Raw genomic sequence first — 24,924 nt, forward strand, 5'->3', positions numbered from 1 at the left:
AAAGACATACTGTATGTTATCACTTAGATGCTGAATCTAAAACATAAAACACATGAATGGATAAAACAAAGCAGAAGCAGAGGATTACAAGGTTCAAGCTACTCTTAATACGTATGAAATAAATAAGCTACAAGAATATATTGTACAGCACAAGGAATATAGACAGTATTTTATAATAACTTTAAATGTAGTGTAATCTATAGAATTGTAAATCATTATGTTGCACACCTGAAATTAATATAATATTGTGAATCAACTAAGTATCAATTAAAAAATTACATCTTGATTCCAGAAACACAACCCAGGCAGGCCCAGGCAGGACTAAACCCCAGTGAGGTCCCATTCTGAAGATGTGAGAAAAGGGAGAGGAGGGCAGGAAGCTATTTACGTGGCCTACCCACTCAGGTAAGGGGATCTGGGAGGCAGCTGTTGGTTGGGTCCAGTTAGATCCAGTATCTTTCTACACCACCTAAAGGATCTTGTTCACCTGTGATTTATTGGGACAGCAAAATGACTCACTGAAAGTGACTGTACCAACATTATTGCCATCTGATGGCAATTTATTTCCATGACTGTGAGCATCAAACTAAACAAATGAATGTATTCTTTTATTGAAATGATGATTTGAAGTGCCATTGTTAAATTATTATAAAAGTGACCTATGTTCTTTGGAAAAAAAGAGTAGAAGTAACATGTTCAGGCTATTTTTGAACAATAAAGAAAAATATTGTGGAAGGGGACAATACAAGTAGGAATATAAAAGGAAATAAGTTTGTATGAGCAGAAAACTAACAGTCATTGGTCACGCAATGTGTACAAAACACTGTCGTGACATTTTGCATGTATTACCTCATTTCGTTCTCCCAGTGGCCTCTATTAGTCAAGCATTATTTTCCATAGCATAGAGCTGAGAAATCTGAAGCTCAGAGAGGTTATGTGCAACTCAGCAGAAATCACATTAAAACCCAAGTCTTGCCACTACAAGGTACCGTTTGGAAGATTTTAATACCAGACTTTCACTAACCTTCTACTGGCTGTGGTTACCATAAAATATTTGACATCTAATCATGTGGTAATGCGTGTGTGTGTATGTGTCTGTGTGTTTAAAATTGAAACAAAAGTTTCAGGAATTATGAATTCTCCAACTACATACAATGTACTCTGACATTTTTAAATTATATTTCAGATTTTTTAAAAGGTCAATGGTGACCCAACCAATCAGTTTAACAAATCATCAGTGGATTGTGATCTACAGTTTGAAAAAGGTTGCTAGAGGGAAACAAAGAACTTGAAGCAGGAAAATGAGTTTGAATGGGATGTTTTAGAATGGCTTGTGGCAGGAGTGAGCAAGGAGAATGAAGGCAGTCATTTAGTTGGGTATTCAAATTGGCCAGATAATGAAGACCAGGATTATAGTTACAGGAAAGAAGAGAAAAGGATAAGAAAAAAATTGGGGCTAGAGATATCATTAGAATAATGAATGTATTTTCTCCTCTTGAGAAAGGAACAACCAAGTGATGGGGAAAACATGGTAGATTAGATATGGCCACTATTCGGTGCCAGCAGCCTAACATGGTGTTGTGGTTGATCAAGTGGGATGCTCAGGGGCAAGGGAAAAAACACCCTTGTCTGGTCTGTGCCACTGGTATTCAAGGTCCATTATTAACTTAATTCCTTCATTTACAGCTATATTAGATGTCTCCTATGTGCCAGGAATGATGCAAAACATGGGGGACACAATGATGAAAATATTAGACATGGTTACTGTTCTTATGGTCCTACAGTTTAGGAGCTGTATATTGAAAAAGCAACTAAAAATGTGACAGATGTTATTAAAGGGCACCACAGAGACCTAAGCCAGTGGTGGTAGGCATGTAAAGTCTTATTTTTATAATTCTATGGTCTGGTGGGTCTTTTAACAACAGCCTTGTAAAATTGGATACTTTAAAATATTGTATTATTACAATAAGAAATTAACAATTTGGGCAATACAGATATACATGAAGTGTTGTGGGATCTGTTGTTATATGCAGCATCCAAAGACAAGGCTCAAGTCCATAATGAGAACATTTTTATAATATTAGCAAATTTGTCAATGTTTGTAAATTTGTTACTTTATACATCCTCAGGAAGTGATACACTACAAATACCAATAGGTTTAAATTAGATAACTTTAGTTCATTCTATCAATAATTGCCAGTGGGTAATAAAGTGATTGGGGATTCCCAGGTAGCTCAGCTGGTAAAGAATCTGCCTGCAATGCAGGATACCCTGGTTTGATTTTTGGGTCAGGAAGTTCCCCTGGAGAAGGGATAGGCTAGCCACTCCAGCATTCTTGGACTTTACTGCCCGCTCAGACAGTAAAGAATCTGCCTGCAATGTGGGAGACCTGGGTTCAGTCCTTGGGTTGGGACAATCCCCTGGAGGAGGGCATGGCAATCCACTCCAGTATTCTTCTCATGGACAGAGGAGCCTGGCGGGCTACAGTCTATGGATGGAGTCGCAAAGAGCCAGACACGACTGAGTGACTATGCACAGCACAATAAAATGATTATATTAATATGTCAGAAGACTGTGTGACTTGCAATCATGAATTTCCTACTCTCACACCCAGCCTGGCTCAATATTTACAAAAAATAGCACTCAACCTAAGGTCTTAAGTTAATAAATGATTCTCAAAAACAACAGAGTCGCAAGCAGCCTTCCTCCTGATTAATGGCCTTAGTAATTGCTCTTCTCTGTTTATGGGCATATGCCAAACTTCACTGAGAGAAAGACAGACAGACAGAGAGAAAAATGTACCCAAAGCTCCTGCATATGGTCTCAAGTAGAATAGAGCTGGAGCCTCCCCTCTCTTCCTACCAACTGTCTACCACAAAACCCTGTTGAGCATTCAGAATAAATGTAATGTTCCAAGGGGGAATAACTGATCAACTGCCATGACACCACTATCGCTTAACTTATGGTCATTTCAAGTAGCTGAGATGACTTACATCAGCACCCAAGTCAGCTACAGCTATAATGAAATGCCTAATCTGCTCACTCAAAGTACCCCAATTTCTCAATCAAATTTGACAGCTTTCAAGGACACCGTGCAGCCCTGAAGCAGACCAGAATTCCAGGCAAATGGATAGAGCAGTTAGGACCAGCATGAACGAGAAGCTTGCCCCGCAGGCCTGTGTGTTTTGAGAGAAGACTCTGAATCCCATCCCTCGAATTCCTCAATCATGACTGGGGAATACAAGCGTACAAAGCAGATTGGCCATATCCAGAAGCTTTCAGCTTTCTCAGGTTTCTAGATAATTCGAGAGAAGAGCAGAGGGAGGGCAAGGAGGCAGAAGTCCACATATTGACCACTAGCCTTCACATATCTTCCTGAGAGCACAGAGCTGGAAAGATACATGCTGGTGTTAGTGAGGGGTTTAATACAGAGTTGTGATCAATTAGCAGGAAAAAACTTCTAGAGTTCACTTCCCACATTAAAATCAATAATGAAAAAACAACATAGTCAGATTTAAAAAGTTAGCGAGCTGAGCTGAACATCACAGAGAAAGTGTGTCCTCAGAGAATTAAGCTAAATGAGATTATTGAATAACTAAAAAATAATCTAAAATATATGTAGACCACTGGTTCTCAACCCCAGATCCTCATTAGTATCACACAAAGGAAACTTTCAAGAAATACTGATTCTTGGACCTCAGCCCCAGGGATTCAGACTTGACTTGTCTGGGCTGGTATTTTTATTAAACTCCCTGGTGATTCGAAGGGTAGCCAGGATGAAGAATCGCTGATGTAATGTCATTATAATACTAATTAGTCTCCATAGAAGAAAAATCTCCTTTTTAGTTTCAGCCAAAAAGTCTTCAGTTATTATTGTTTACAAATAATTAGTGATGATGGTGATGAGGGAGAAGAGGGAAATCAAACTATTTTATTCTTATTTATCCAAGTTAATGATAACCAGCCTAACAAAGATAAATCAAATCCACAGATGAGTCAGCATCTTCATTTGATTGAATGAACTGTTCCTCAAGTGGTACCATGGAGGATTCTTAGAATTGCCATGGGAAGGCGATGAACCTGAAGGCTGGCTAATTCAGACAGCCCCCAGATGGGTGGGGAAGGAGCTGATTGATACTGATAGCACCATGCTATCACGGGTGCCACATTTCACGTGCTCAATAAGACTGTCAAGCCAGCATCCTTAGCTTCATTTTTAAAGATGGGGAAATGGGCTCAGGATGATTAAGTAATTTGTGCAGACTCATAAGGCCAGGAAAAAGCAGAAAGAGGACTCAAATCCAGGTTTTCCAACGGGCAGAAATGTTTTCCACAACATCTCAGATGGCCATGTACACTCTTCTTAGGTACTTCCAGTGTCTATCACCTCACTGCTTAACAAAATAAGTGCTCTCTGTTGAGCAGGATGAATCTTTACTAAATTCACTCTTTTTACTGCGTCACCAGCTATTTCTCCATCAACCCTGCTCATTAATCCTTGTTCTGCTTTCTAAAACAAGAAAAACAATGTAGTCCCTTTTTTACAGGAAAATTTCTTCAAATGTTTAAGGATAGGTATATGTCCCCTCCAAGATCTCTTTTCTTCAAGCTACACATCCTCAGCTCTTTGCAGTAGTTTCACATGGTCCCAGAAACCTCACAGTTTTAATGCTTTGATGCTCTTGGGGATGTCAATGTGCTTTGTAAATGTGGTACCCAGAGACAAATGTGGTGACCCCCACATGGACCTGACCATAGGACTCCCTTTGAAGACAAAAGGGGAACGGAACAGCAGAGGATGTGACAGTTAGATATCAATAGCATCACTGACCCAACGGACATGAATTTGAGCAAAATCCAGGACATACTGGAGGACAGAGGAGCCTGGCGTGCTACAGTCCATGAGTCCATGAGGTTGCAAAGAGTCAGACACGGTTTAGCGACTGAACGAGAACAATGACATGGGCCTTACTGGTTACCAGCGTGGGCTCTGGTGGCGCTGAACCTGACTTTCATTCTCACCCTCACCACTCTCAGCTGAGTGTACTTCGACAAGTGCTGAGAGTTCTCTGGGTCTCTGTTCTTATGGGTAAAATGGGAATCCTAATATCTATATCAAAAGGCCATCATCGGAGTTTGCTGAGGAAACATCCGTAAGCATCCACTGGTACAAAGTACATTGTAAATGCTCGACCCATGATAGCTCATTTTTTTCTTCTTTTATCTTGACAGTGTATACCTACTACTCAGACTAATATTATGGTGATATTTTTAGAAGCCATCCAAAATCATGGTCTCAAGTTAATGTCAGATAAAACCTCTAAGCATTCACTGACACTGAAATCAGAATATGTCTTTCACAAGCTCTAATTGTACAATTTTCTTTAAAATCTAAATAAAAGACTGTACTTTAATCTCTGTTCAATTTCCTCTCTTTCATTCTTGCTTTTAATTCCAGCTCAGGTTTGTGCCACTCTGCAGTATTACTTTAAATGGTCATTCTATTAGTCTTAGTGTTACTCTCGTGTTTTTACAAATTTTATGACCTCCTTCTCTACACATCCCTGATTAAAGGCCAAAGACAGAGTAGGGTTAAGTTTCAAGCCCTCAGACATACCATCAGATACATCTCCAGGTATCATGCCACTCTGTTAATCTGTACAGTCTGGGTACTGGAGCTCAAGTGGCCATAAGTCTGTTTGACTATATCTCAAATGAGCCACATTTCTGGGTACTGATCAAATAATACCCTAAGATGAATTTACTTAAGTATTTTTGCCTTGTGAATAGTTTTTTTTAATGCGAGCCTTTCAACTTTAATTCCCTTTAGTATTTTTACTTACTTTTCAAGTAAATACTTTCCATCATTAACTTGTTTCAAGGGATTCTGCAATCTTTTCAATTCTTCCTGTGAAAAAGAAAAAAAAAATGTCTTACAAGTTGACTCCAGGCATTTATGGGTAATATTTCAGGAAAATTGTTACCAATATTGAGATAATCACTGTTAGGAGTTCTGGACTTTGCAATGGATGAGTGTTTCACATACAATTTTATCCTGGATCAAATTAAAATACAGTTCTTCCACTTGTATGATTTTTTTTTACCACTAAAGATAATACCTCCTGTTATTTTTCCAGAGAGGCCATATGCTTATACAGATCCACCCACATACCTCCCAAATTTACTCTTATCAACAGTTTTATGTTTGCTGGTTGCTGGGTGAGGGGCTTTAAGGAAGGTGGACTGGGTTTGACCATTTAGCAAACACTGTCTTTTGTCTCTTGGTAACTCTTGGTTACCTCAGCCCCAGTGCTCACACACACACACACGCACACACTTTCCCGGAATTTCAGGCATCCAGTCTCAGTAATCCTATTCCCTCAGTCACAGCGATTGCTTCAGGGATGTGACAGAAGTCAGCCCAGGTTCCTGGTGAGACGGCCTGTCTCCAGACTTGTTGTCAGTCAGAGCAGATTTAAGGAAGGCCCACAGAGAGCTACAGTCCATAGGGTCACAAAGAGCCAGACATGGCTGAAGAGACTGAGCACACAGGCATGCACAGAAGTCTGGACCTGGGAAGACCACAACTCCTTGAGATCAACCTGCTTGTCTCATCACCACAAATGGCTGAAATGCCAAGAGGAAGCTCCAATCTGCACTCACTACTCATTCACCTCTGAAAGACCATCAAGACTAGTCCCAACATGTTTCCAACCCATCAGCCATCCGAGTCTCCTCAGTTACCCATTTTCTTTAACTTCTTACTCTACTGTACAACCCCAAATTTGACCCAATCACTCACCTCTCCCCAGTCCCTCCCATCTTTACACTGAACCCTTTGCAACTCACAGTCCGTCATCATCAAAACCCTCTGTCTCCTCAGTTTCTTTGAACATTCCCTTAATTATCTCATTCTAACTGAACCTGTTAGAATGCTGTTCTGGGGACAGCTATGTCTTTGCTGGAGCTAGAAGATCAAAGAACAGTTTCAAAAAGAGTTTCAGGATATAAAGGAGTCTGCTGAAGACAAACCCGGCTGGTCCCTGAGCACTCTGTCTCCCCTGCAGTCCTCTGTAGAGGTGGCCATTTCCTCCCCATGAGCTACATACAATACACTCTGGAGGAGGGATGGGGCCATTTTTGCTCCTCCCTGCTGTTCCCAGATCCTCTTCATCCTATAAAACCTCACTCTTCTGGAAACACACCAGCAGCCTGTCCAAGGGCTCTGGTCCTTCTCATCTATCTTCTCTCCCCAGGAGGTCTTATCCAGTCCACAGCTTTAAATTTATACTTGCACCTGACCGCTCCTCTAAACACCATTCTGACACACCCACCTGACTTCTTGGGAGTCCTGTGTGCCTGGCTGACAGGCACCTCAGGTTCAAACCAAAGTCTTGATTCCACTGCCTAGACCCTCCCACCCAAACCTCCTGCTTCACCACTTCCTCCTCATTTTAACAAATGACGTCAATATTCACTAGACATGCAGTGATATGACTCCTAAAACCTAGAAGTCAGCCTCTACTCCTTCCTTCCTCTCTCAATCCACAGTCAATCATCAGCCAATTACGTTGGTCCCAAGTTCAAAATATAACCAGAAATCGACCACTACTCCTCAGTCTGGTCCAAGGCAACGGTGAGAGTCTCCTATCTCCCTGCTTGCCAAGTTAGCCCACTTCAGTCCCTTCTCCTTCTGTCAACCAGCACAATCACTGAATATTTGGGTTTGCTTTTTTAAGCGACTGAAAAGCACACAGCATAAGTGTCCAGTACAACAAGGTTTGACAAATGCATATGTTGGTAGAATTACCACTCCAGATGAAATACAGAACATTTACTTCACTCCTGAAGCTTTCTTTGTGTCCCTATTCCATCAATTCCCCTCTCCCAAAGGCACTCCTGTTCTGATTTTTATCGCCATAGATCAATTTTTTAATTAATTTTTATTGGAGCATAGGTGCTCACCATAGATTAATTTTGCCTGTACTAGAATTTCACATATATTTGTCTATTCTTTTGTATCTGGCTTAATTCCCTCAGCATCATATTGATACATAGGCAGCTGTATATGGTAAATGGCTATGAAGATAGAGATGACTGAAGCATAGACAGAGAGAGACACAGAATCCTTTTCACTCTTACACATTTTATTTTCAAGGTAAAACTTACCCTTCAACCCTATAGACTCTGGTTTCTAGACTCTGGCTCCTAAGAGTAAGTCTCCACCTCTACACACTCACTGTTAGTCACTCAGTTGTATCCTACTCATTGGGACCCCATGGACTGTATGTAGCCTGACAGACTCCTCTGTCCACAAAATTGTCCAGGCAAGAATAATGGAGTGGGTTGCCATTTCCTACTCTGGGGGATCTTCCCGACTCAGGGATCGAAGCCATGTCTTCTGCAGCTCCTGCATTGGCAGGCAGATTCTTTATCCCTAGCACCACCTGGGAAGCCCGCTCTATTCTCTATTTTTCTCCCAGCCCTCCATTCCTCCCAACTAATCCTTCAGCATATCCTACCCCACCTCCAGCGACCAGAGCAATAAATCCAGGTCATAGAAAAGGTCAGGCTTAAAGCCACTTTTATACAGAGAGGAAATAGGTTGGATAAGGATCCTTAGTTCTCGAAAACCAGAGGTGGATTTTCAGGCCATGAACTTTTCCTTGTTTCCCACCTGTTTTAGGATTAGGAAAGAGATTGAGTTATGGTGGTCCTGGCACTTTCTTCTCTTGCATGTGCCTGTGGGTTTCTTTTCTTTTTCCCTGGGCATCTGTGGGGCAGGAAGGAACAGGTTTCCGCACTTGGGGCCAGCCACTCTCTTTCCTTTGGGTCTTTTTCATTGCAGAGAGCTTTGGGGAGGGAGAAGGAGGGCTTTGGTGCAGCACTTATTCAATCTGACTATCCACGTTCTAGGAAATCATATTAAACATAAGGTCAATGACTAACAAGAGCTTTCTGAACAGCTGCTCTGCTGACAATTTGGAGGATTGATTTCATCATTCAGTTATTTAAGCTAACTATACAAAAACACTTCAGTTCAATTGGCCTGCAAGTTCCACACCGTATCCTCGTTTTCTGGGAGATGGACAAAGAAACTGACTTATTCCATGGATCTTTGCTTGGAGTTTCACTCTGACACAGTTTTCCATCAATTTACCATTAAAAACATATACATGTTGGTCTTTCCCACCCCTGGTTTCTCTCACTAGTCTTCATTGCCTCAGTTTCACATCCAAGCATGTCATTTCCTACTAGAAACCAGCATGGCTCCCAGGTGCTTTCAGATGAATTCCAGGATCTCAGCCAGAGATTGTTTGTCTTACCAGGGAGGGCCTTGACTCATGCCCTCCCTCTTCAAGTCCAGTCCTATGAAACTTCACCCAACCCTGAAGTCACATGCTCTCTTACACTGGGGGACACTGGGGCCCCAACTCTTCTATTGGCCCACTCTCATTCTTCCTTCAGGAAGCACCCCCCCCTTTCCCCTCCTCCATAGAGCATTCCCTAACTCAACAAGAGGATCTGGTACCTCACCCTGCCTCCTCAGCATCCTGTGGGGATGGTGATCCCTGGTTTAGCATTACCTTGTTACCTGACCCACCCCACCACTGGGCTTTTCAAAATCAGGGGTGGTGATTTATTCACCTTGAGGTTCATACTCCCCAAATGATGCATTTAGGTTGTGCCTAATGAATATATGCTGAATAAATGAATTGAGCTGAATGAGATGGAAAGAAAACTTAGTGGCTTAACGTTCCCTCCAAATCTCAAGATGTTGTATGTCCTCCAGTGATTTTTCCCTGCCTCTCCACATCTTTTGTTTGTTTGTTTTTTAATCGTTCTTTAGCTTTCTTTTTTCTTTAACATCATACCTTTTCCAACTTTACTTGGGTATACCTGACAGCTACAAATTGTATATATTTAAGGTACATACTTGATATATGCATACATTGTGAAATAATCATCACAATGAAGCTAATTAACATATCTATCACCTCCTATCCCTGCCAATTTCTTTCTTTCTTTTTTTTTTTTTTTTGGTGGTGGTGAGCACACCTAAGATCTGCCCTATTAGCACATTTCAGATTTACACTGAAGTATTGTTAAGTACAGTATACTGCTGTGTGTTAGATCTTCAGAGTCTACTTGTCTTGCATAACTGCACTTGGTACCTTGACCAGCATCTTACCATTTACACACTCACTCATCGTCTCCATTCTCTTCTATGCTCTTGGAGGTTCAAAATTAGACTTTATCATGCAGGTCTCTTGGTCCTATGGCTTTGAATAGGGTTTGAGCAGTGGGAGGCACAGGCAGGAGATCAGAAGGGAAGAGAAAAGCTGGAGTATTTCTTCTCTGTGCTTCCTTCTTTTATCGCCTTTACTACAGGCTCGAGCCACTGCAGGCCACAGCTCCTGTGGGGTGGTGGCCTCGCTCACATGGTCATTCTCGTCACATTCCCATAACTGCTCCATTTTCTTGCCCCTCCAAAACATTTCTTTCCCTCTCTTGCCTCCTTCCCTCCCTTCTTCTGGCCCTTCCAGCTGTTGATAGCCCCAGATGCTTCACCATTCCCCGTGGTTCTCCCTACATCCTGCCCATATCTATAGTCACTCAATTCAACTCTTCAAATCACCCTTCTAAATGAGCCATCTGCCTTCTCCCTGGACTCCGGCTCACATGTCTCAAGGATCCTAAAATTGCTTTGGTTTGCCCTATCCATGCAATTTCTTTCCCATTAATATAATCCAACAAATTCAATTAACATTAATTAATCACATTAATTAACATAAGAACATGTCTGTTTTATGGCTGATCCTTATTAGAGAAGTTATCCTTACTCAAGGGCCCAGCTAAATTTTATGACTCAGTTTGACTCACCAGATCAGAGGACAATTTCTACCATGCTCAATTTAATTTCTGTCTTTTTGACATTTGGGCGAAGCCCCTCAACAAAGCACAAGTTGAGCTATTCAAGTACAACCTGGACATAGAGCATTCCATATTCCTTAATATCATTTCTTCAAATGAAGTCTGTGTTATAAGGGGCTGTAAAATGTAGGCTGCCTTAAGGGGGAATAATTGACTGACTACTTGCCAAACAAAGCCCATGCTTCCCGCTGTCATCAGAGTCCTTCTGAAGTCACTTTGGTGTGAAATGCTAGACTGGATGATGGGTTCTAGATTTTGTCCTTTTGTGTCTGGCTTCCCCCTCCCACCTTAATCCTGTAGGTTTTCTCCTGTCACAATCAGGAGAATATAGCTAAGAGGTTAGAGAAATGCATCTCTGTGGCCACTTGGTCAGCCCCTTAACCTGACCAATAATAAAACACTCTACTTGTTTTTTTTTTTCTGTCTGTGCCACTTTTACTGTCTAAACAAGCAGGGAATGTTCTTCGGACAAGTTTAAAATCAGAAATTCACTCAAAATTGCTTTCTCTCTAAAGTGCACTTGTGTCTAAGCGGCAACCTTTTAACTTTTCTGAATTATGCCTTTGCCGTTTTATTCTCAGCATATCCCAGAGCATTTAAGGTAGCTTAAAACCCATAGCAACAATCTACAATTTACTTCATTGTGTAGCTATGGGTGACAAAACCGATACCACTTTCATACATCATTTTTGAGTTGGGAATAATTTCATATTAACCTAAGGGTAACTATTTAACAAAAGTTAAATGCCAAAATTACTTTTGACTATTCCATCATTCAATTAAACACCACCAGGCTTCCTCAGCCCCCTCCACCACCCTCCCATTGCCCTTTTTTTAATGGAAGTGTAATAAGGGCACTAAAAAAGAGGTTACTAATGTTTGCATAATTTGGAAAAGTAGAAGACATAAAATCTATACTAATTTTAGCTCTGCATCATTAAACATGAAATATTGATTATTGCTCTTTGCCACAGAATTTATGAAGCTAGTAGCTAGGCTGCTGTGTCCACATAAAGTGAGTCTGATGCTCTGCCCTCGGACCTCAGTGGCTGTAAATGATGCTCCTTGGTGACAGCTGGGAGGCTGGCATTCTGATCCACAGCCTTAAGAGATACATTTCCCAGATTAGACCAGGAATGACCCAGCTGCACAGCCCAACTTCAGAAAATTAAATTGGAGGGAGTCCAAACCTCTGTTGAAATAACTGTGTGAATTACAATGCTTCTGTGGGTCTTGTTATAATGTAAATGTGCTTTACAATTTACTGCACTTCCCTCCTACCCCTGCTGTGAATATGAGCATTAATAGTCATCTCATATATTTAAAGGCAAAAAGGCATCAAAAATAAAAATGCAAGATTCATGTTTTCTCCCTTTGGAAAGCAGAGGCTAAACTCCTTTCTTTTTTTCTTTGGCTTTTTTTTTTTTTTTTTTGCAAAAAGCACATACATTTTGTTTATGTATTATGCATTAATGTTTTTTATGGCTGACAGACCTGTAAATTTTACACAGGGAAGTTACCTTGCAGCTGAATGTGAATTTCTTTGGGAGGAAAAAAATGGCTAATAGGACATCAACAGCTCATTTAAAAGATTCATTCAGGTAAGTTATGGGCACATGAGGTAGCAGACTTCGAAAGAGATTTGATTTGCCTGTTTCTAGCACTTTAAGAACATTCTGAATGTCCAATGAGATGTATCAGGGGCTGTGGTTTTATGGTGACAATCACTTAGTGAGGTGATCCTGGTTTCACTATGCAAGGTCTCAGTAGCATGATTATTCCTCACCTCATACACAGTGAAACCTACAGACTTAAGAACATACAATATGATGCTAGGCATCATTGTGATAGCTCATTCTTGAATCTTGTTTGACCAACCAGGCTCTCATCATAGGCATTCGGACATAAAAGCCTTCGACTGCCAATGCTGAGCATGCCAAACACCTGAGCTCATTTGAACAGATGCCAAAGAGAAACATCTTAAGTAAAAGTCCAGTTATAACTGTTTCAATCATTGGTCACCTTGGATCTGATATGATATCAGCTCCTAAGATTCTCCTGGAGTGATGGCTGGGAGGGTACACCTATAACCAGATCACCCAAGTCAACCCTGTGCCCTAATCTGAATAAGCACCCACAGCTCCATCCACTTTCACTATTCAGCGCCAGTGGATCCAGGATTGTCAGACAGGGTAGCCAGCCCAAAGCCATGTGGAAAAGCCTCCTCTAGGCTTAAATGTCCCCCGTGTCCTTTTCCTAAGATTGTGCATGCCGTTCTCAAGGACTTTTTCTAGTTTTTAGAATCACCGACATTCTAAAGTTACCTTTAAGGAATGAAGCCCCAGCTCGTTACAAAAAGTCTAACCACTTCGACTAAATCTAGGATACGAGGAATTAAAACACTATTAGTAGTAATCTTAAATTGGTGACTCTACTCAGCCAATCCGGGCTTCCTGGATGGCTCGAGTGGTAAAGAATCTTCTGCCTGCAATGCAGGAGACACAGGAGATGCAGGTTTGAATCCCCACTCGGGAAGATCCCCTGGAATAGGAAATGGAAACCCACTCTTGTATTCTTGCCTGGAAAATCTCATGGACAGAGGAGCCTGGAGGGCTACAGCCCATAGGGTTGCAAGAGTTGGACACAACTGACCTTGCACGTTCATGCTCACTCTACTCAAAGTTAATTCAGCTTAATTTCAGCAGGACAACCATGAAGACTCAACTGAGGCTGAAATACTAAGTTACAACCACTAGGGTGTAGATATTTTTGCATCTTACATATTTCTGCATTTTGCGGGAAAAAAAAAAATCTAGATACCATGATTCAAGCAGAAAATTCAAACACACATTAGCACACAAGTCAGCAAATAAACCCCTCTGAGAATGCAGACAGAACAGCAAAGGTAGATGAGTGAGTCCACACACACCAAGTCCAGATTTCTTGGGCCAAAGGACAAAAAGAAAGTGCAGGTAATCAGAACAACATGAGACTCCTGAAGCAAAGATTCTGGAATGCATTTCACTGTAGTGCAGCAAATGCTGTCCAGATTAGATTTTTGGCTTAGTCCAATCAGAAAATGAGTTTGGGTTTCGTAGGTACTCATCAAGTGATACTGTGGAAAAGCAGCCCCAGTGCCTGCTGGGAAGAGCTCTCTAATATGCCTGCAGCACCTCGGACCTGGTCACCCCTCCTCCCTGTTCTCTCCACTCCCAAGGTATTCAGGACCCTTTCTGACTCTCACCAGGAATGGGCTGCACTGGGTTGCCTAAAGGCATTTCTTTAAGTACATTTCTAATAATTTAACACTCCTGCTCATAAACCCTACTGCCAGCCTCAACAAAAATCATCTTCAGGATTAAAAATAACTGTTAATTTCCTAACCCCAGCATCGCTCCTTCGATCCCTTCTGAGATCCTTTCAAGTTCATTGCAAATGCCATTTTGTATATTTTAATATTTCCTTCCACAGCTAATTGCATGTCATTTCTTTGAACTACTGTTATTACTACTAACATTTATTGAATTTTACTAGGTGCCACGCATTTTGCATAAATTATCTTTTGAAAATTATGACTTCAGCCCCATAAAAATAGCAAAAGATGTGATTGTTATTCCCATTACCTGGATAAGAAAACAGACTCTGAGAGATTAAGTAACTCGACCAAGGTCTTAACAGGAGAAATGGTGTGTCAACCCAAGCAGTCTGACCCCAGAATCTTTCCTTTTCACTCTTTCCCCATGAATGACATGGACGGTGTGAGCAGCAGCAGTATCTCACCAGTGGTGCTTGTAAAGCAGAAGTCATACAGATCTGCAAAGTACTCAGACTTCTTACTTGAGCCAGGCATGTCATCTACCCACTGTGTGACCTTAGACAACTGACTCACACTTCTCATCTCACTTCAGTCATTTGTAAAATGATGACAACTTCTAGTACAAAGTGTTTTGTGAGGATCAACTAAAATGACATATTTTAAAGTGTTTTATGTACAATAAAGTGCTGGCCACTCATAAAGACATTCCTTAAGTGCCTGTGTTCCCAAGGACAGCGATGACATCTCTCTTGTCTTTCCTGAGGTGCCATCTCTCTCAGTCCTAGCTGTGAGTTCTTGGGCTGGGTGACCCCTCAGAGTCATCATCTTTAAAATGAGGACACTAATTGTACCAAATTCCAAGGATTGCTGTGAGGTGTGATGATTAAATATTCATGTAAGTCATTCAGCCTTGCACTAGGCACAGAATAGGTGCTCAGTATGTTTGTTATTTTCATGGTTTTTATTAGTATATTTCTGTAGCCCCTTCAGACATGGGTCTGTACCTCGACACCTTCTCCTGGCCCGCTCTAAACCCATTGCCCATTAGTCACCCTATTCTGCCAAATAGACTTCCTAATTGTGTCTAGATCACACCTTCTCTGTTTCCACTGGCCCTGGTTGAGGATTTATCACCTGCCAGACAGAGCAACCTAAATGTTAACCTCATCCTTGGGTCAGTCCCCTGTTTGAAACCCTTCTTGTCTCCCTTCACCTATAGGGAGAGCTTAAGCCACTGGGCCTGGAAGGACCTCATATGAGGTTCTGTGTGACCTGCCCCATCTGTTCCTCCAACTCCTTTCTCTGATCATCTCACCTCCCTATCCCACTAAATCCTCTTAGAACATCAACAAGTCATTAAAACCCAAATTTAAGATCAGGTGCTCAAAAACTTGAAATAAGTCAGTCCACACATGAGTTGAAATAAAACAATGATAAAGATATTTTTAAAAGCAGAAGCAAAAGAGCAATAATGCATTATAGTATATATTTTATCATTAAATATTACAACATCACCTCAATTATCTAGAGAGTGGGCTCTTGGAAAACTCAATACTACACTGGAACATGTCTCCTAGGTACTAGGTCCTCTGAATTCCAAGTACCCCTCACACAGTCCCTAAACCCACCCATATGACCTGTTGAGTCTTCATTTAGAGTTTTCTTTAGAAAACAATTCTTGTAAATAAACTATACTCTTATAAATTTTTTAAAAGAAAACAATTCTTCAGCAAATTTAATGTGTTTCCTAACTTGCAGCAAATAAAAGAATTCAAAAGAATGAGATTATCAGAAGTTGTGAGCTGAGATGTTCTCAGACTAAATGTGGGAGGAAGAAACAGAAAAACTAGAAAGTGGATCCTGATCTATATTTTCACTGAACACATAAAGGAAAATTCTTACTGCCTGGAATGCTGCCTTTTCTTGAAAACTTCCTGCAAGTTCTCCCCTTTTGAAGTAATTTTAATTTCCTGAAACCTTGTATGTGTTTACACTGGGTATAGCCCTTAACGTTGCTCATGTAATTTGTATTTTATTTTCCTTAATATAACCTAAATGTTTAAGAGTAAAATTTATTTTTTTTCATTAAATGTAAGTCTCTTTCAAGCTTGCAAACCCTACTGCTGAATCTGGCAAACTAGGGTGTGCCAGCAACAGGCCAGGGGAACTAGGAGCCCGAGATCAGGACACAATTTCCCAGGGTATCACTTTACCCCAAGGATAAAAAATGCATGGTTTTAAAATGAAGTCCAAGGCTCGCATCAATTTTAAAGTAAAAACAGAAGGCCTAAAATAAGGTTTAGGTTTCCTTATGGCAATTTCTTCTCATAACCCCTAACAATAATCTGTGCTCAGTTGCAACCTCATGGACTATAGCCCATCAGGCTCCTCTGTCCATGGGATTTTCCAGGCAAGAATACTGAAGTGGGTTATATACATGCTCACTATTTTATGCTTTCGATACTTCTGCCTGAGAATTTGATAAGCACTACCCCAGTCAGGAAGGAAAGTGACTATCATGCATTTTTAAAACTAAGATTGCTGAGCAGTGTGCAATAGTATGATTTCTATCAACACTGGATAAAATAAAGAAACATTTTGTACTTGTAAGGCTAACGCTGTTCTTTTCATTGCCATAGGACTGTATTTCTACTGAAAGGCTATTTCTAGAACTAGAAAGGCTATTTCTAGTTCTCTTATGGCACTGATTGGTTTCGGAGAGGGAAGTAGAATCCATGTATGTCTGCCCATATGAGATCAAATGAAGTAGACTTCACTGTACTTGTGGAAGGGAAAACTCACTCCTACACCTGATGGCCCATCAGACCCAGTGAATGCTAAGCTTTCTAAGCTTGGATTATGATCTCAAGGGTACATCAATATGATCAATTTAGTGCCCAGCATAATTCTGGGCACTCAGCAATAACTTGACTTCTAAGAGGAATATTTAATAAACAATCATTAAAAGAAGAAAGAGACACTTAGGGGTTAATGGAGGCCACAGCACAGAAAGCATGGAACTGAAAACAGACAGAAGAAGAACGTGAAGAAGAGGCTCCACAAGTCTGCAAGCTGTCCTTTCATCATTTTTTCGTGGTTTCACTCATGATTTAATGAAAATATAATCCTACATGTTCAGCACTGTGCTAGGCACGAGGCAACAATGGGGCCCAGGGAAAAGACAAGAAGACACAGCCGTCCAGCTGCCCCTTGAAAGGTCCAAAATAACCAGAGGAGGAAGGGTGAGTTTTAAGTAGCCAAGGAGTTGTCTTAAGATTGTTTTTACTCAAAAATTGGTTTAAATGTTTTGACATTCAGAACGGAATGCAGATCAGTCAAATAAGCCTGACTCTTGCGTGTGGGACAATAGAGCCTGAATAATGACATCCTGAGAGGGCCAAGAAAAGGCGGTGAGTGGGTCCGTGTGCTCACGATGGAGCACCTGCTCCTACCAGCTGACCAGAACGCTGTGCATGCGTGCAGCGTGCAAAGGGTGATGGAAATGGCACCAAAGTTCTAGGGCACATATCAGGGGCTCATTCCATAAGAATGACATGTACTGAGGGAGACAGAGACGAGGCAGGCAGGCAGACAAGAGAACAAAAGACAGTGCGTCTGAATCTGCTTTGTCATACGATCAGCCATGACATCATCACAACTAAGAATGCCTAGTTAATCCTTGCGTATTATAACCTATTAATAACTGAGTGTCACATACATCTAGTAACACCAAAGGCAGATCATACTGAATAATAATGCTTCCTTCTATAGATTATCCATTCTAAACTAAGTGTTAATTTTCTTGAACAGAGAAACCCATGCAGAAGGGCAAATAAACAGGGCATCACTTTTCAAAAACCAAAGAAATTCCCAATGAGATGACTTTATTCTGCTTATACATGAAAATTCCTCATTACATTTCATGATCTTAGTGATTGCCCAAACTGCTTCATAACAAGTAGCAGAACAACTTGATAAAAAGTAATTTATCCTGAACTGAGGTATGTTGGAATTGATGTTTCCTTCAACAGCTATAGCAGAATGTTCAGAAAGAACACCAACATCCCGAAGAGGATATTAAACTTCAGTTGAGCTCTCTTTTATTAAAATTACTATTACATCTTTTAGACATGCGATCTCTATGTGCTCAAGATATAGTGACATTGTCATCTAAAAACCAAGAGAAAATACACGGGGGCAAAAATGAGTGGTTATCTAAAGGTGGAAGATGAAGAAGAAAAGAGAAGAGAGAATAAGAAATTATTGGAACAAAAACAATAGAAACAGATAAATAATAAGAAAATAAAAATAAATTATTGGAACACAATATGGAATGGCAACTGGATTACTAAACCCATGAGTGATGTGAACTTCTCTGAGCAGCTCACTGAAGCTCCCATCCCCAGCCTGGTGACTGGACTGCTCATCTCGCTTCGCTCTCTTCATGTTAAATTGCTTTACTGACTATCACTTAGCCCTCCCTATTCAATATGAAATAGTCACTCTCAATATCTGTAAAATCTTCAAATTGAGGACTTCATCCTGAATTCTCCAATGATTTCATGCACACCTGCTCTGTAACTTCCATGTCCCCACCAATAACAGAAAGCTCTTCTGAAAACGCAATCCTTCTCTGACAAAAAATTTACACCATAGTCTTCAGGTAAATGTTTCTCCTTTGCTATATGAAAATCTAGCAGAATCTTCTCTGAAGAATGCTCTTAGCCGCAACCTTCAAGAAAAACTTGATGCACACAATACGCTCCATCCATCTAGCATCTGTTAAGAGTCCACTCTGGACCTGGTCATTCTCTGCCATCAAGCAGCTTTGAAGAGCTAAGGCAGGGAGACAGCCTTAGATGAAAGAATCCACAATGTCACATTTAAAGGCCCGGTATTTACCCAGATGCAAGGTGAGTGGGGCAAATGCATTCTGGGACATCCGCTTTAAGGAAAATAGTCATGCTATTCCACCCCCATCCTGATCCTACAAAAAAATAATAAAGATTCTCACTCTGTTAGAAGGTCTTGAAAATATCAGTGTAAGTGGTTATAAGCTTTAATAGGCTTTGGAATCCAATTAGCTGCAATTTTGTGGTGGCTTAATAATTTATGATAATTGCAAATTCATTAAGTTACAACTCACCACAGCCAAAACTATGGATTTCCTGATATCTCTAAAAACATGCATTCTCAAGGTGAAGCATGGTATTGTCTACGTTCATTGCTACCAAAATAATCTAATTTTAACCATTCAGAATGCATCCTATTACTGAAACCTGGATCATTTGGAGGTTTTCCCTGTTAACGCAAAGACATAAAACTGTTACACCAGCACATTAAGCCTTCCGATGTCAGCAGCTGTCGAGTATTAGCTGCATGCAATCTACTGTGTGTGCGTTAATGGTCCCCCTTCACCTCTGCTCCACAAACAAAAGCACACCCCGAGAATGTACACAGGCATGAACATGCACACCACAGACACAACACTTGCACAAAAAAGGTAGAGTTGGTGAGTTATTACTATGTATATCCTGTCACTATCTCCTAAGAAAGAGAACTTCACCAAACATGTCAGAAGCCCCTTCACGTGCCCATTCTGATTGCAACTCTCTCCTCACTCCCTCCAGAACCACTCTCCCCACAACTTACACAGGAGCCGCTTCCTCTCATTTTGCGACAGTTTTCTCATCCAGTTGGACAGACTTAACCACTACTGTCTAAGCTTGCCTATTTTTTTCAAACTTTTTGAGAAATAATGATAGATTCTCAGGGAATTACAAAAAATGTACAATGTGGTTTCACGCACCCTTCACGCTCCCTGCCCCCCACCAATATTAGCATCTCGAATAACTATTGTGCACTAGGAGCACTGTGAAAATGACATTGATACAATTCACAGGACTTATTCAAATTTAATCAATTTCATATTCACTCATTTATGTGTGTATGTGTTTACAGCACTATGCAGGATTTATCACCCACGTAGCTTTGGGCAATGACCTCCACAGTCAGGATGCCTAACTGTTAGTCACCACAAGGCTCCCTCTTGTGCCCCTTTTTAGCCACAGACACCTATTCTTCTCCCCAATCCTGCTTCTGCCAACTAGTAACCTGTTTTCCATTTCCATAATTTCTTCCCAGAATATTCCTGAATGCATCCATAAGTCACGGAGCTTTCTGAGAGTATTTATCACATAACATAGTATCCTCAAGGTCTACACATGTTGCGGTGTGTATTAACAGTATTGTTCCATTTTACTGTTGAGTACTATGCTTGGTCGCTCAGTCGTGTCCAGCTCTTTGCAACCCCATAGACTGTAGCCCGCCAGGCTCCTCCATGGCATTCTCCAGGCAAGAATACTGGAGTGGGTGGTCACGTCCTCCTGCCGGGGATCTTCCCAAGCCAGCGATCAAACCCAGGTCTCCACAATGCAGGCAGGTTCTTTACTGCCCTGTTCTGTTTTATTGTTGAGCAGTATCCCACACTATGGACATATTGCAGTTTGTTTAACCAGTCATCCATTGAAGAACATGTAGATTGTTTCCAATTTCTGACTATCAAGAATAAAGCTGCTATGCACATTCATATATAGATGTCTGTATAAACATAACTTTTTACTTCTCTAGGATAAATGCCAAAGAATGCAATTTCTGGGTCATATGATTGGTGCATTTTTAATTTTAGAAGAAACTGTTGGAACTATCGTCCAGAGTGACTGTGCTATTTTACATTCCCACCAGAGGTACAGGACTTAGCCTATTTCTCTGCATCCTTGCCAATACTTTGTTTTTCCCATTAAATTTTTTTTGATATGTACTTGAATTTTTTTTAATTTACAGATTCTCCCTTTATCTCTTTCTTTTCCTGAAAATATGTTTGTTGAAAAACTCAGGCAAGTTGAATTACAGAGTTTCCTAGTCTGGATTTTAATTATTTATGTGTTGATGATGAATACATGCATGCAGTTGGATCCAGAGGCATCATCAGATTTTAGTTTGGTCCTCTAGGCGTAGAGTTAGGTGGTTGTGTCTCCTCTCATCAGGAGGTTCATCCTGGTCTGATGTGTCTCTGATGAGAGTAACCACTGAGGCTCAGTTGCTCAGTCCTGTCTGACTCTTTGTGACCTCAGGGACTGTAGCCCACCAGGCTCCTCTGTCCATGGGATTCTCCAGGCGAGAATACTGACATGGGTTGTCATTTCCTTCTCCCCACACAGGGACTGAACCCACATCTCCTGCATCTCTAGCATTGGCAGGTGGATTCTTTATCTCTGAGCCTCTGGTAACCAGACCCTAGTGTCTGCTTAGTCTACATCCATTAATTTTGGGGAGTGAGTTGCAAAATGATTGTGTGTTAATTAGATGATTTTATTGTATTTAATATATAAAATAATTTTATAAAGAAACTTTCCCTTATTTACTATTTGCTTACCCACTAGTAAATTGATATAGGAGAGGCAGGGTACATTTTGATTATTTTCTTTTAACAGTTTTCAAGATGAAGTGGTTCTCTGTCATCCTGCAAAGGTGGCCAATTATTTTTCTAACCTCACTAGGAATTTATCAACTTAAATTTGTTTTTTCCTTATTATTAAATACTACATATTTTAATTTTTGTTGTGTTTCTTATTATTAAAACTCAAATTGTTCCATTTTGGAGCATTGAGAACCCCCTTCAAACTGGCTCCTGAGTCCTTTGATATAGCCTTGTAATCTCTGATAGCTTCCTGGCTGTTTGCTCTGACAAAATAATCCAGACTTATACATTTCCTGCCTGCCACAAACCAGGAATCAGCCATTTCTTCAAGAAGCTCTGGTTTCTTTTAGTGGGAAATGGTATTTTAATATCATCATCTGGGCAGTAGGAATGCTCATTATCACTGCACTGGTCATTATTTCAAGGACTTTTCAGTAGACTGAGATAGGATATATAATAAAATACCTCACGGGCTCCTACTGAGATTTCCAATTCAATTTCAGGACTGCAGAGTTTTAACTTAACCTCTTTCATAAATATCTCTATTTCCATCTCTCACACTGAAGTCCTAGTCTCAAGGACATAGGAGGTAATAGAATTAGAATCCTGCATAATTACTCACTCCATAATAACATCATACACAGAAGAACTTATACATGTAATATTACTAATACCACTACCACTCACTACAATTACCAAAAATAATTAGATTTTTACGTATGTCATCCTCACTTTGATCCCTCATTTCTTTAAATAGCTTTATTATATCTACATTGTTGCCTGTGGCCGTTGTATACTATATTCTCTCTTTTTTGATCCTGATCTTAATCTTAATTATTCAGTGAGTTTATGTTTAATAAAGACCACCATTCCATCAGCTTGCATCTCTCTAATCAGTTTGGTTCTCTGAAGTTTTTTCTCTAGTAAATTCCTCTTAGAAACAAAATTCCGTAAGTTCTTGTCTGTAAGAGTTTGTACTGAAGAAGTTTAGCTCATGCCACACCAAAATATGCTGCTTGTTACATTATTTTGAGCTGAAGGAAGTTGAAAAATAGCAAAAGTAGGGACAGGCTTTCTCTGAACTCCTCTTATCTGCTTAAAGACAGATCCTCCAAAAGGAACCTGATTGTCACAAATCCATTCCCTGAGAGGTCTATCAACCATTACAGTAGAGCAGATGGCAACGCCCACACCACAGGCAACTTGATCACAAAGGACCACCTCTCCCAGCCAGTTTTCTAAGGGTCCATTCATCCTCCCTAAAAATCAATCCCCACCCCCCTCCCCTATTATGATGCTATAGAAACTCTCAAAGCTCACTGCTTTTAGAGTATTTACTTTCTCTTGTGATACCCCTGTGTATGTCATATTTGTGAGGCTGCCAGGGCTAACTACATGACAGGCAGCCTAGATTAGGAGTAGGCCTGGTTTTCCAGGGTAACATGATTATCAAGCCACCTGGAGCCAGCCAATCAACATGCGCCTAGTAAGAAAAAGGGAACCTATCAGGGGAAAGCTGAAAAGCCCAGGAACGCCCAAGTTTGAAAAAAAATCCCGCGAAGGTTTCGGCCAATAAGATTGCTTTGCAAACATGTAACCAATCCACTTAAGCCAGCTACCAACTGCTCATGCACACCCTATAAATTTGGGTAACAGCTTGGGCTCAGCGCTTTCTGACCCTGCACCACTGCGTTGGATGCGGCAGAAGCCCTGGCTCCAGTCAGTAATAAACTTCCCTTTCTGCGAATTGCATTGTCTTGGAAGCCTTCTCTCTTCCCGCTCGGGGATTCGGACATCGAGCAAAACAATATTAAAATTAATAAATGTTGTTTATAGTAAAGGTCACTTTTTTCCTGTTAATCTACCTGTTATCAGTTTATTTCAAGCCCAGCTAACTAACTTGGAGGGTAGAGGAAAGGCTTTTTCATCCCCTACAGAGCCTTTTACATTTGGAAGGTTTCTTTCAAATACATAAACTCTTTGGCATACTTTTTTTTTTTTACTTGAATCTCTTAAATATGTTACTCCATTTTCTTTGGACCTAGTGAAAAATCTAAAGGTAATCTAACTTTTTTCCATTGTAAATCACATGTTCTTCCTGCCTAGATATTCAATGGCTATTTTTCTCTTTCTTTTTAGTTGAAAAAGTTCACTAGAATATATCTTGGTATTTAACATTATGGATTGATAGGTTTGAGTACACAGGATTCTCTTTCAATATATAGTTACAAAAAATTATTTTAGCAAAATTTCCTGATGAATTATAATTCTGTTATTTGGTTTCCTTGATTTTATTTTCTTCTTTAGGGATTGAGTATGTTAGACCTTTCTTGCAAGTCCTAAGTATTTGTCATATTCTCTTAAATCTTTTATTTCCTCTTCCATTTCTTTTGGATTTTAAGCATTTTTCTCTTTTTCACTTTTTTCTTTCTCTTATGGGACTGAGTACTTATTCACTCATGTGTCTTCTAGTTTCATGTTCAATTCTAAAATTGTTTCTTGGGCTCTGTCATCTCCCTGGCAGAGAGACTGGATCTAGGATAAGCCCACCAGATTGGGAAGAATGAATAGAGTAGAAACTTCTCTTAGTAGCGACTGTGGTCTGGCTTAAGGGACTGAGACAGCAGGGTTTTATGTCATTTGGAAGAATCTGGACCAAATAGAAAGCTGACACGCATTTTATATTCATATCTCCATGAAGTCTGTGAGAAGAAGAAAGTCTGTGCCTTGTAAAGCCCCAGTGTGTGTCTCTACTTAGGAAAACTTGTTGCAGTTTATAATCACTTCACTTTCTGTAGGAAAACTCTCAGACACAATCACCTTCAGGCTTTTTTCTTCAGAATTCTAGGGCTGAGGTACAATTTTAAGAACAACTTTTCAGAAAAGCATTACGTAATTTTTGAAGGTCTCTTGTTAAGCATCTGTGGTACTGGGGAAGGTGCCTGGAAGTTAACGGAGCATCTATTCTGTATCAGGAACCTTACATTTATGACACAACCAAATTCTCCCCCACAAGCCTATGACACTATTTCAATCATCATCATTTTAAAGAGGAAGATGCTAACACTCTGAAAGGTTAAGTACTTGTCTAAGATTACACAGAAGGGTGGGCATTTGAATTCAGACATGTTCTAACTTCAAGACTATAAATAATGTCACATTCTGTTTGAAATTTGAAAGGTACAAAAACAAA

The 24,924-nt window shown here is 40.4% G+C and overlaps 1 protein-coding gene across 1 annotated transcript in view; it reads right to left on the reverse strand.

The window, feature by feature from the left end:
- The window catches only part of IQCJ (IQ motif containing J), a 203,752-nt gene that overhangs the window by 28,443 nt on the left and 150,385 nt on the right, over positions 1-24,924 (reverse strand). The window contains exon 2 of the mRNA XM_043473394.1: positions 5,844-5,908. Within this exon, the coding sequence (XP_043329329.1) occupies positions 5,844-5,908 (65 nt within the window). The remainder of the gene's footprint in view (positions 1-5,843; positions 5,909-24,924) is intronic.

Source organism: Cervus canadensis, chromosome 7, assembly GCF_019320065.1.
Source record: "Cervus canadensis isolate Bull #8, Minnesota chromosome 7, ASM1932006v1, whole genome shotgun sequence".
Classification (NCBI taxonomy): domain Eukaryota; kingdom Metazoa; phylum Chordata; class Mammalia; order Artiodactyla; family Cervidae; genus Cervus; species Cervus canadensis.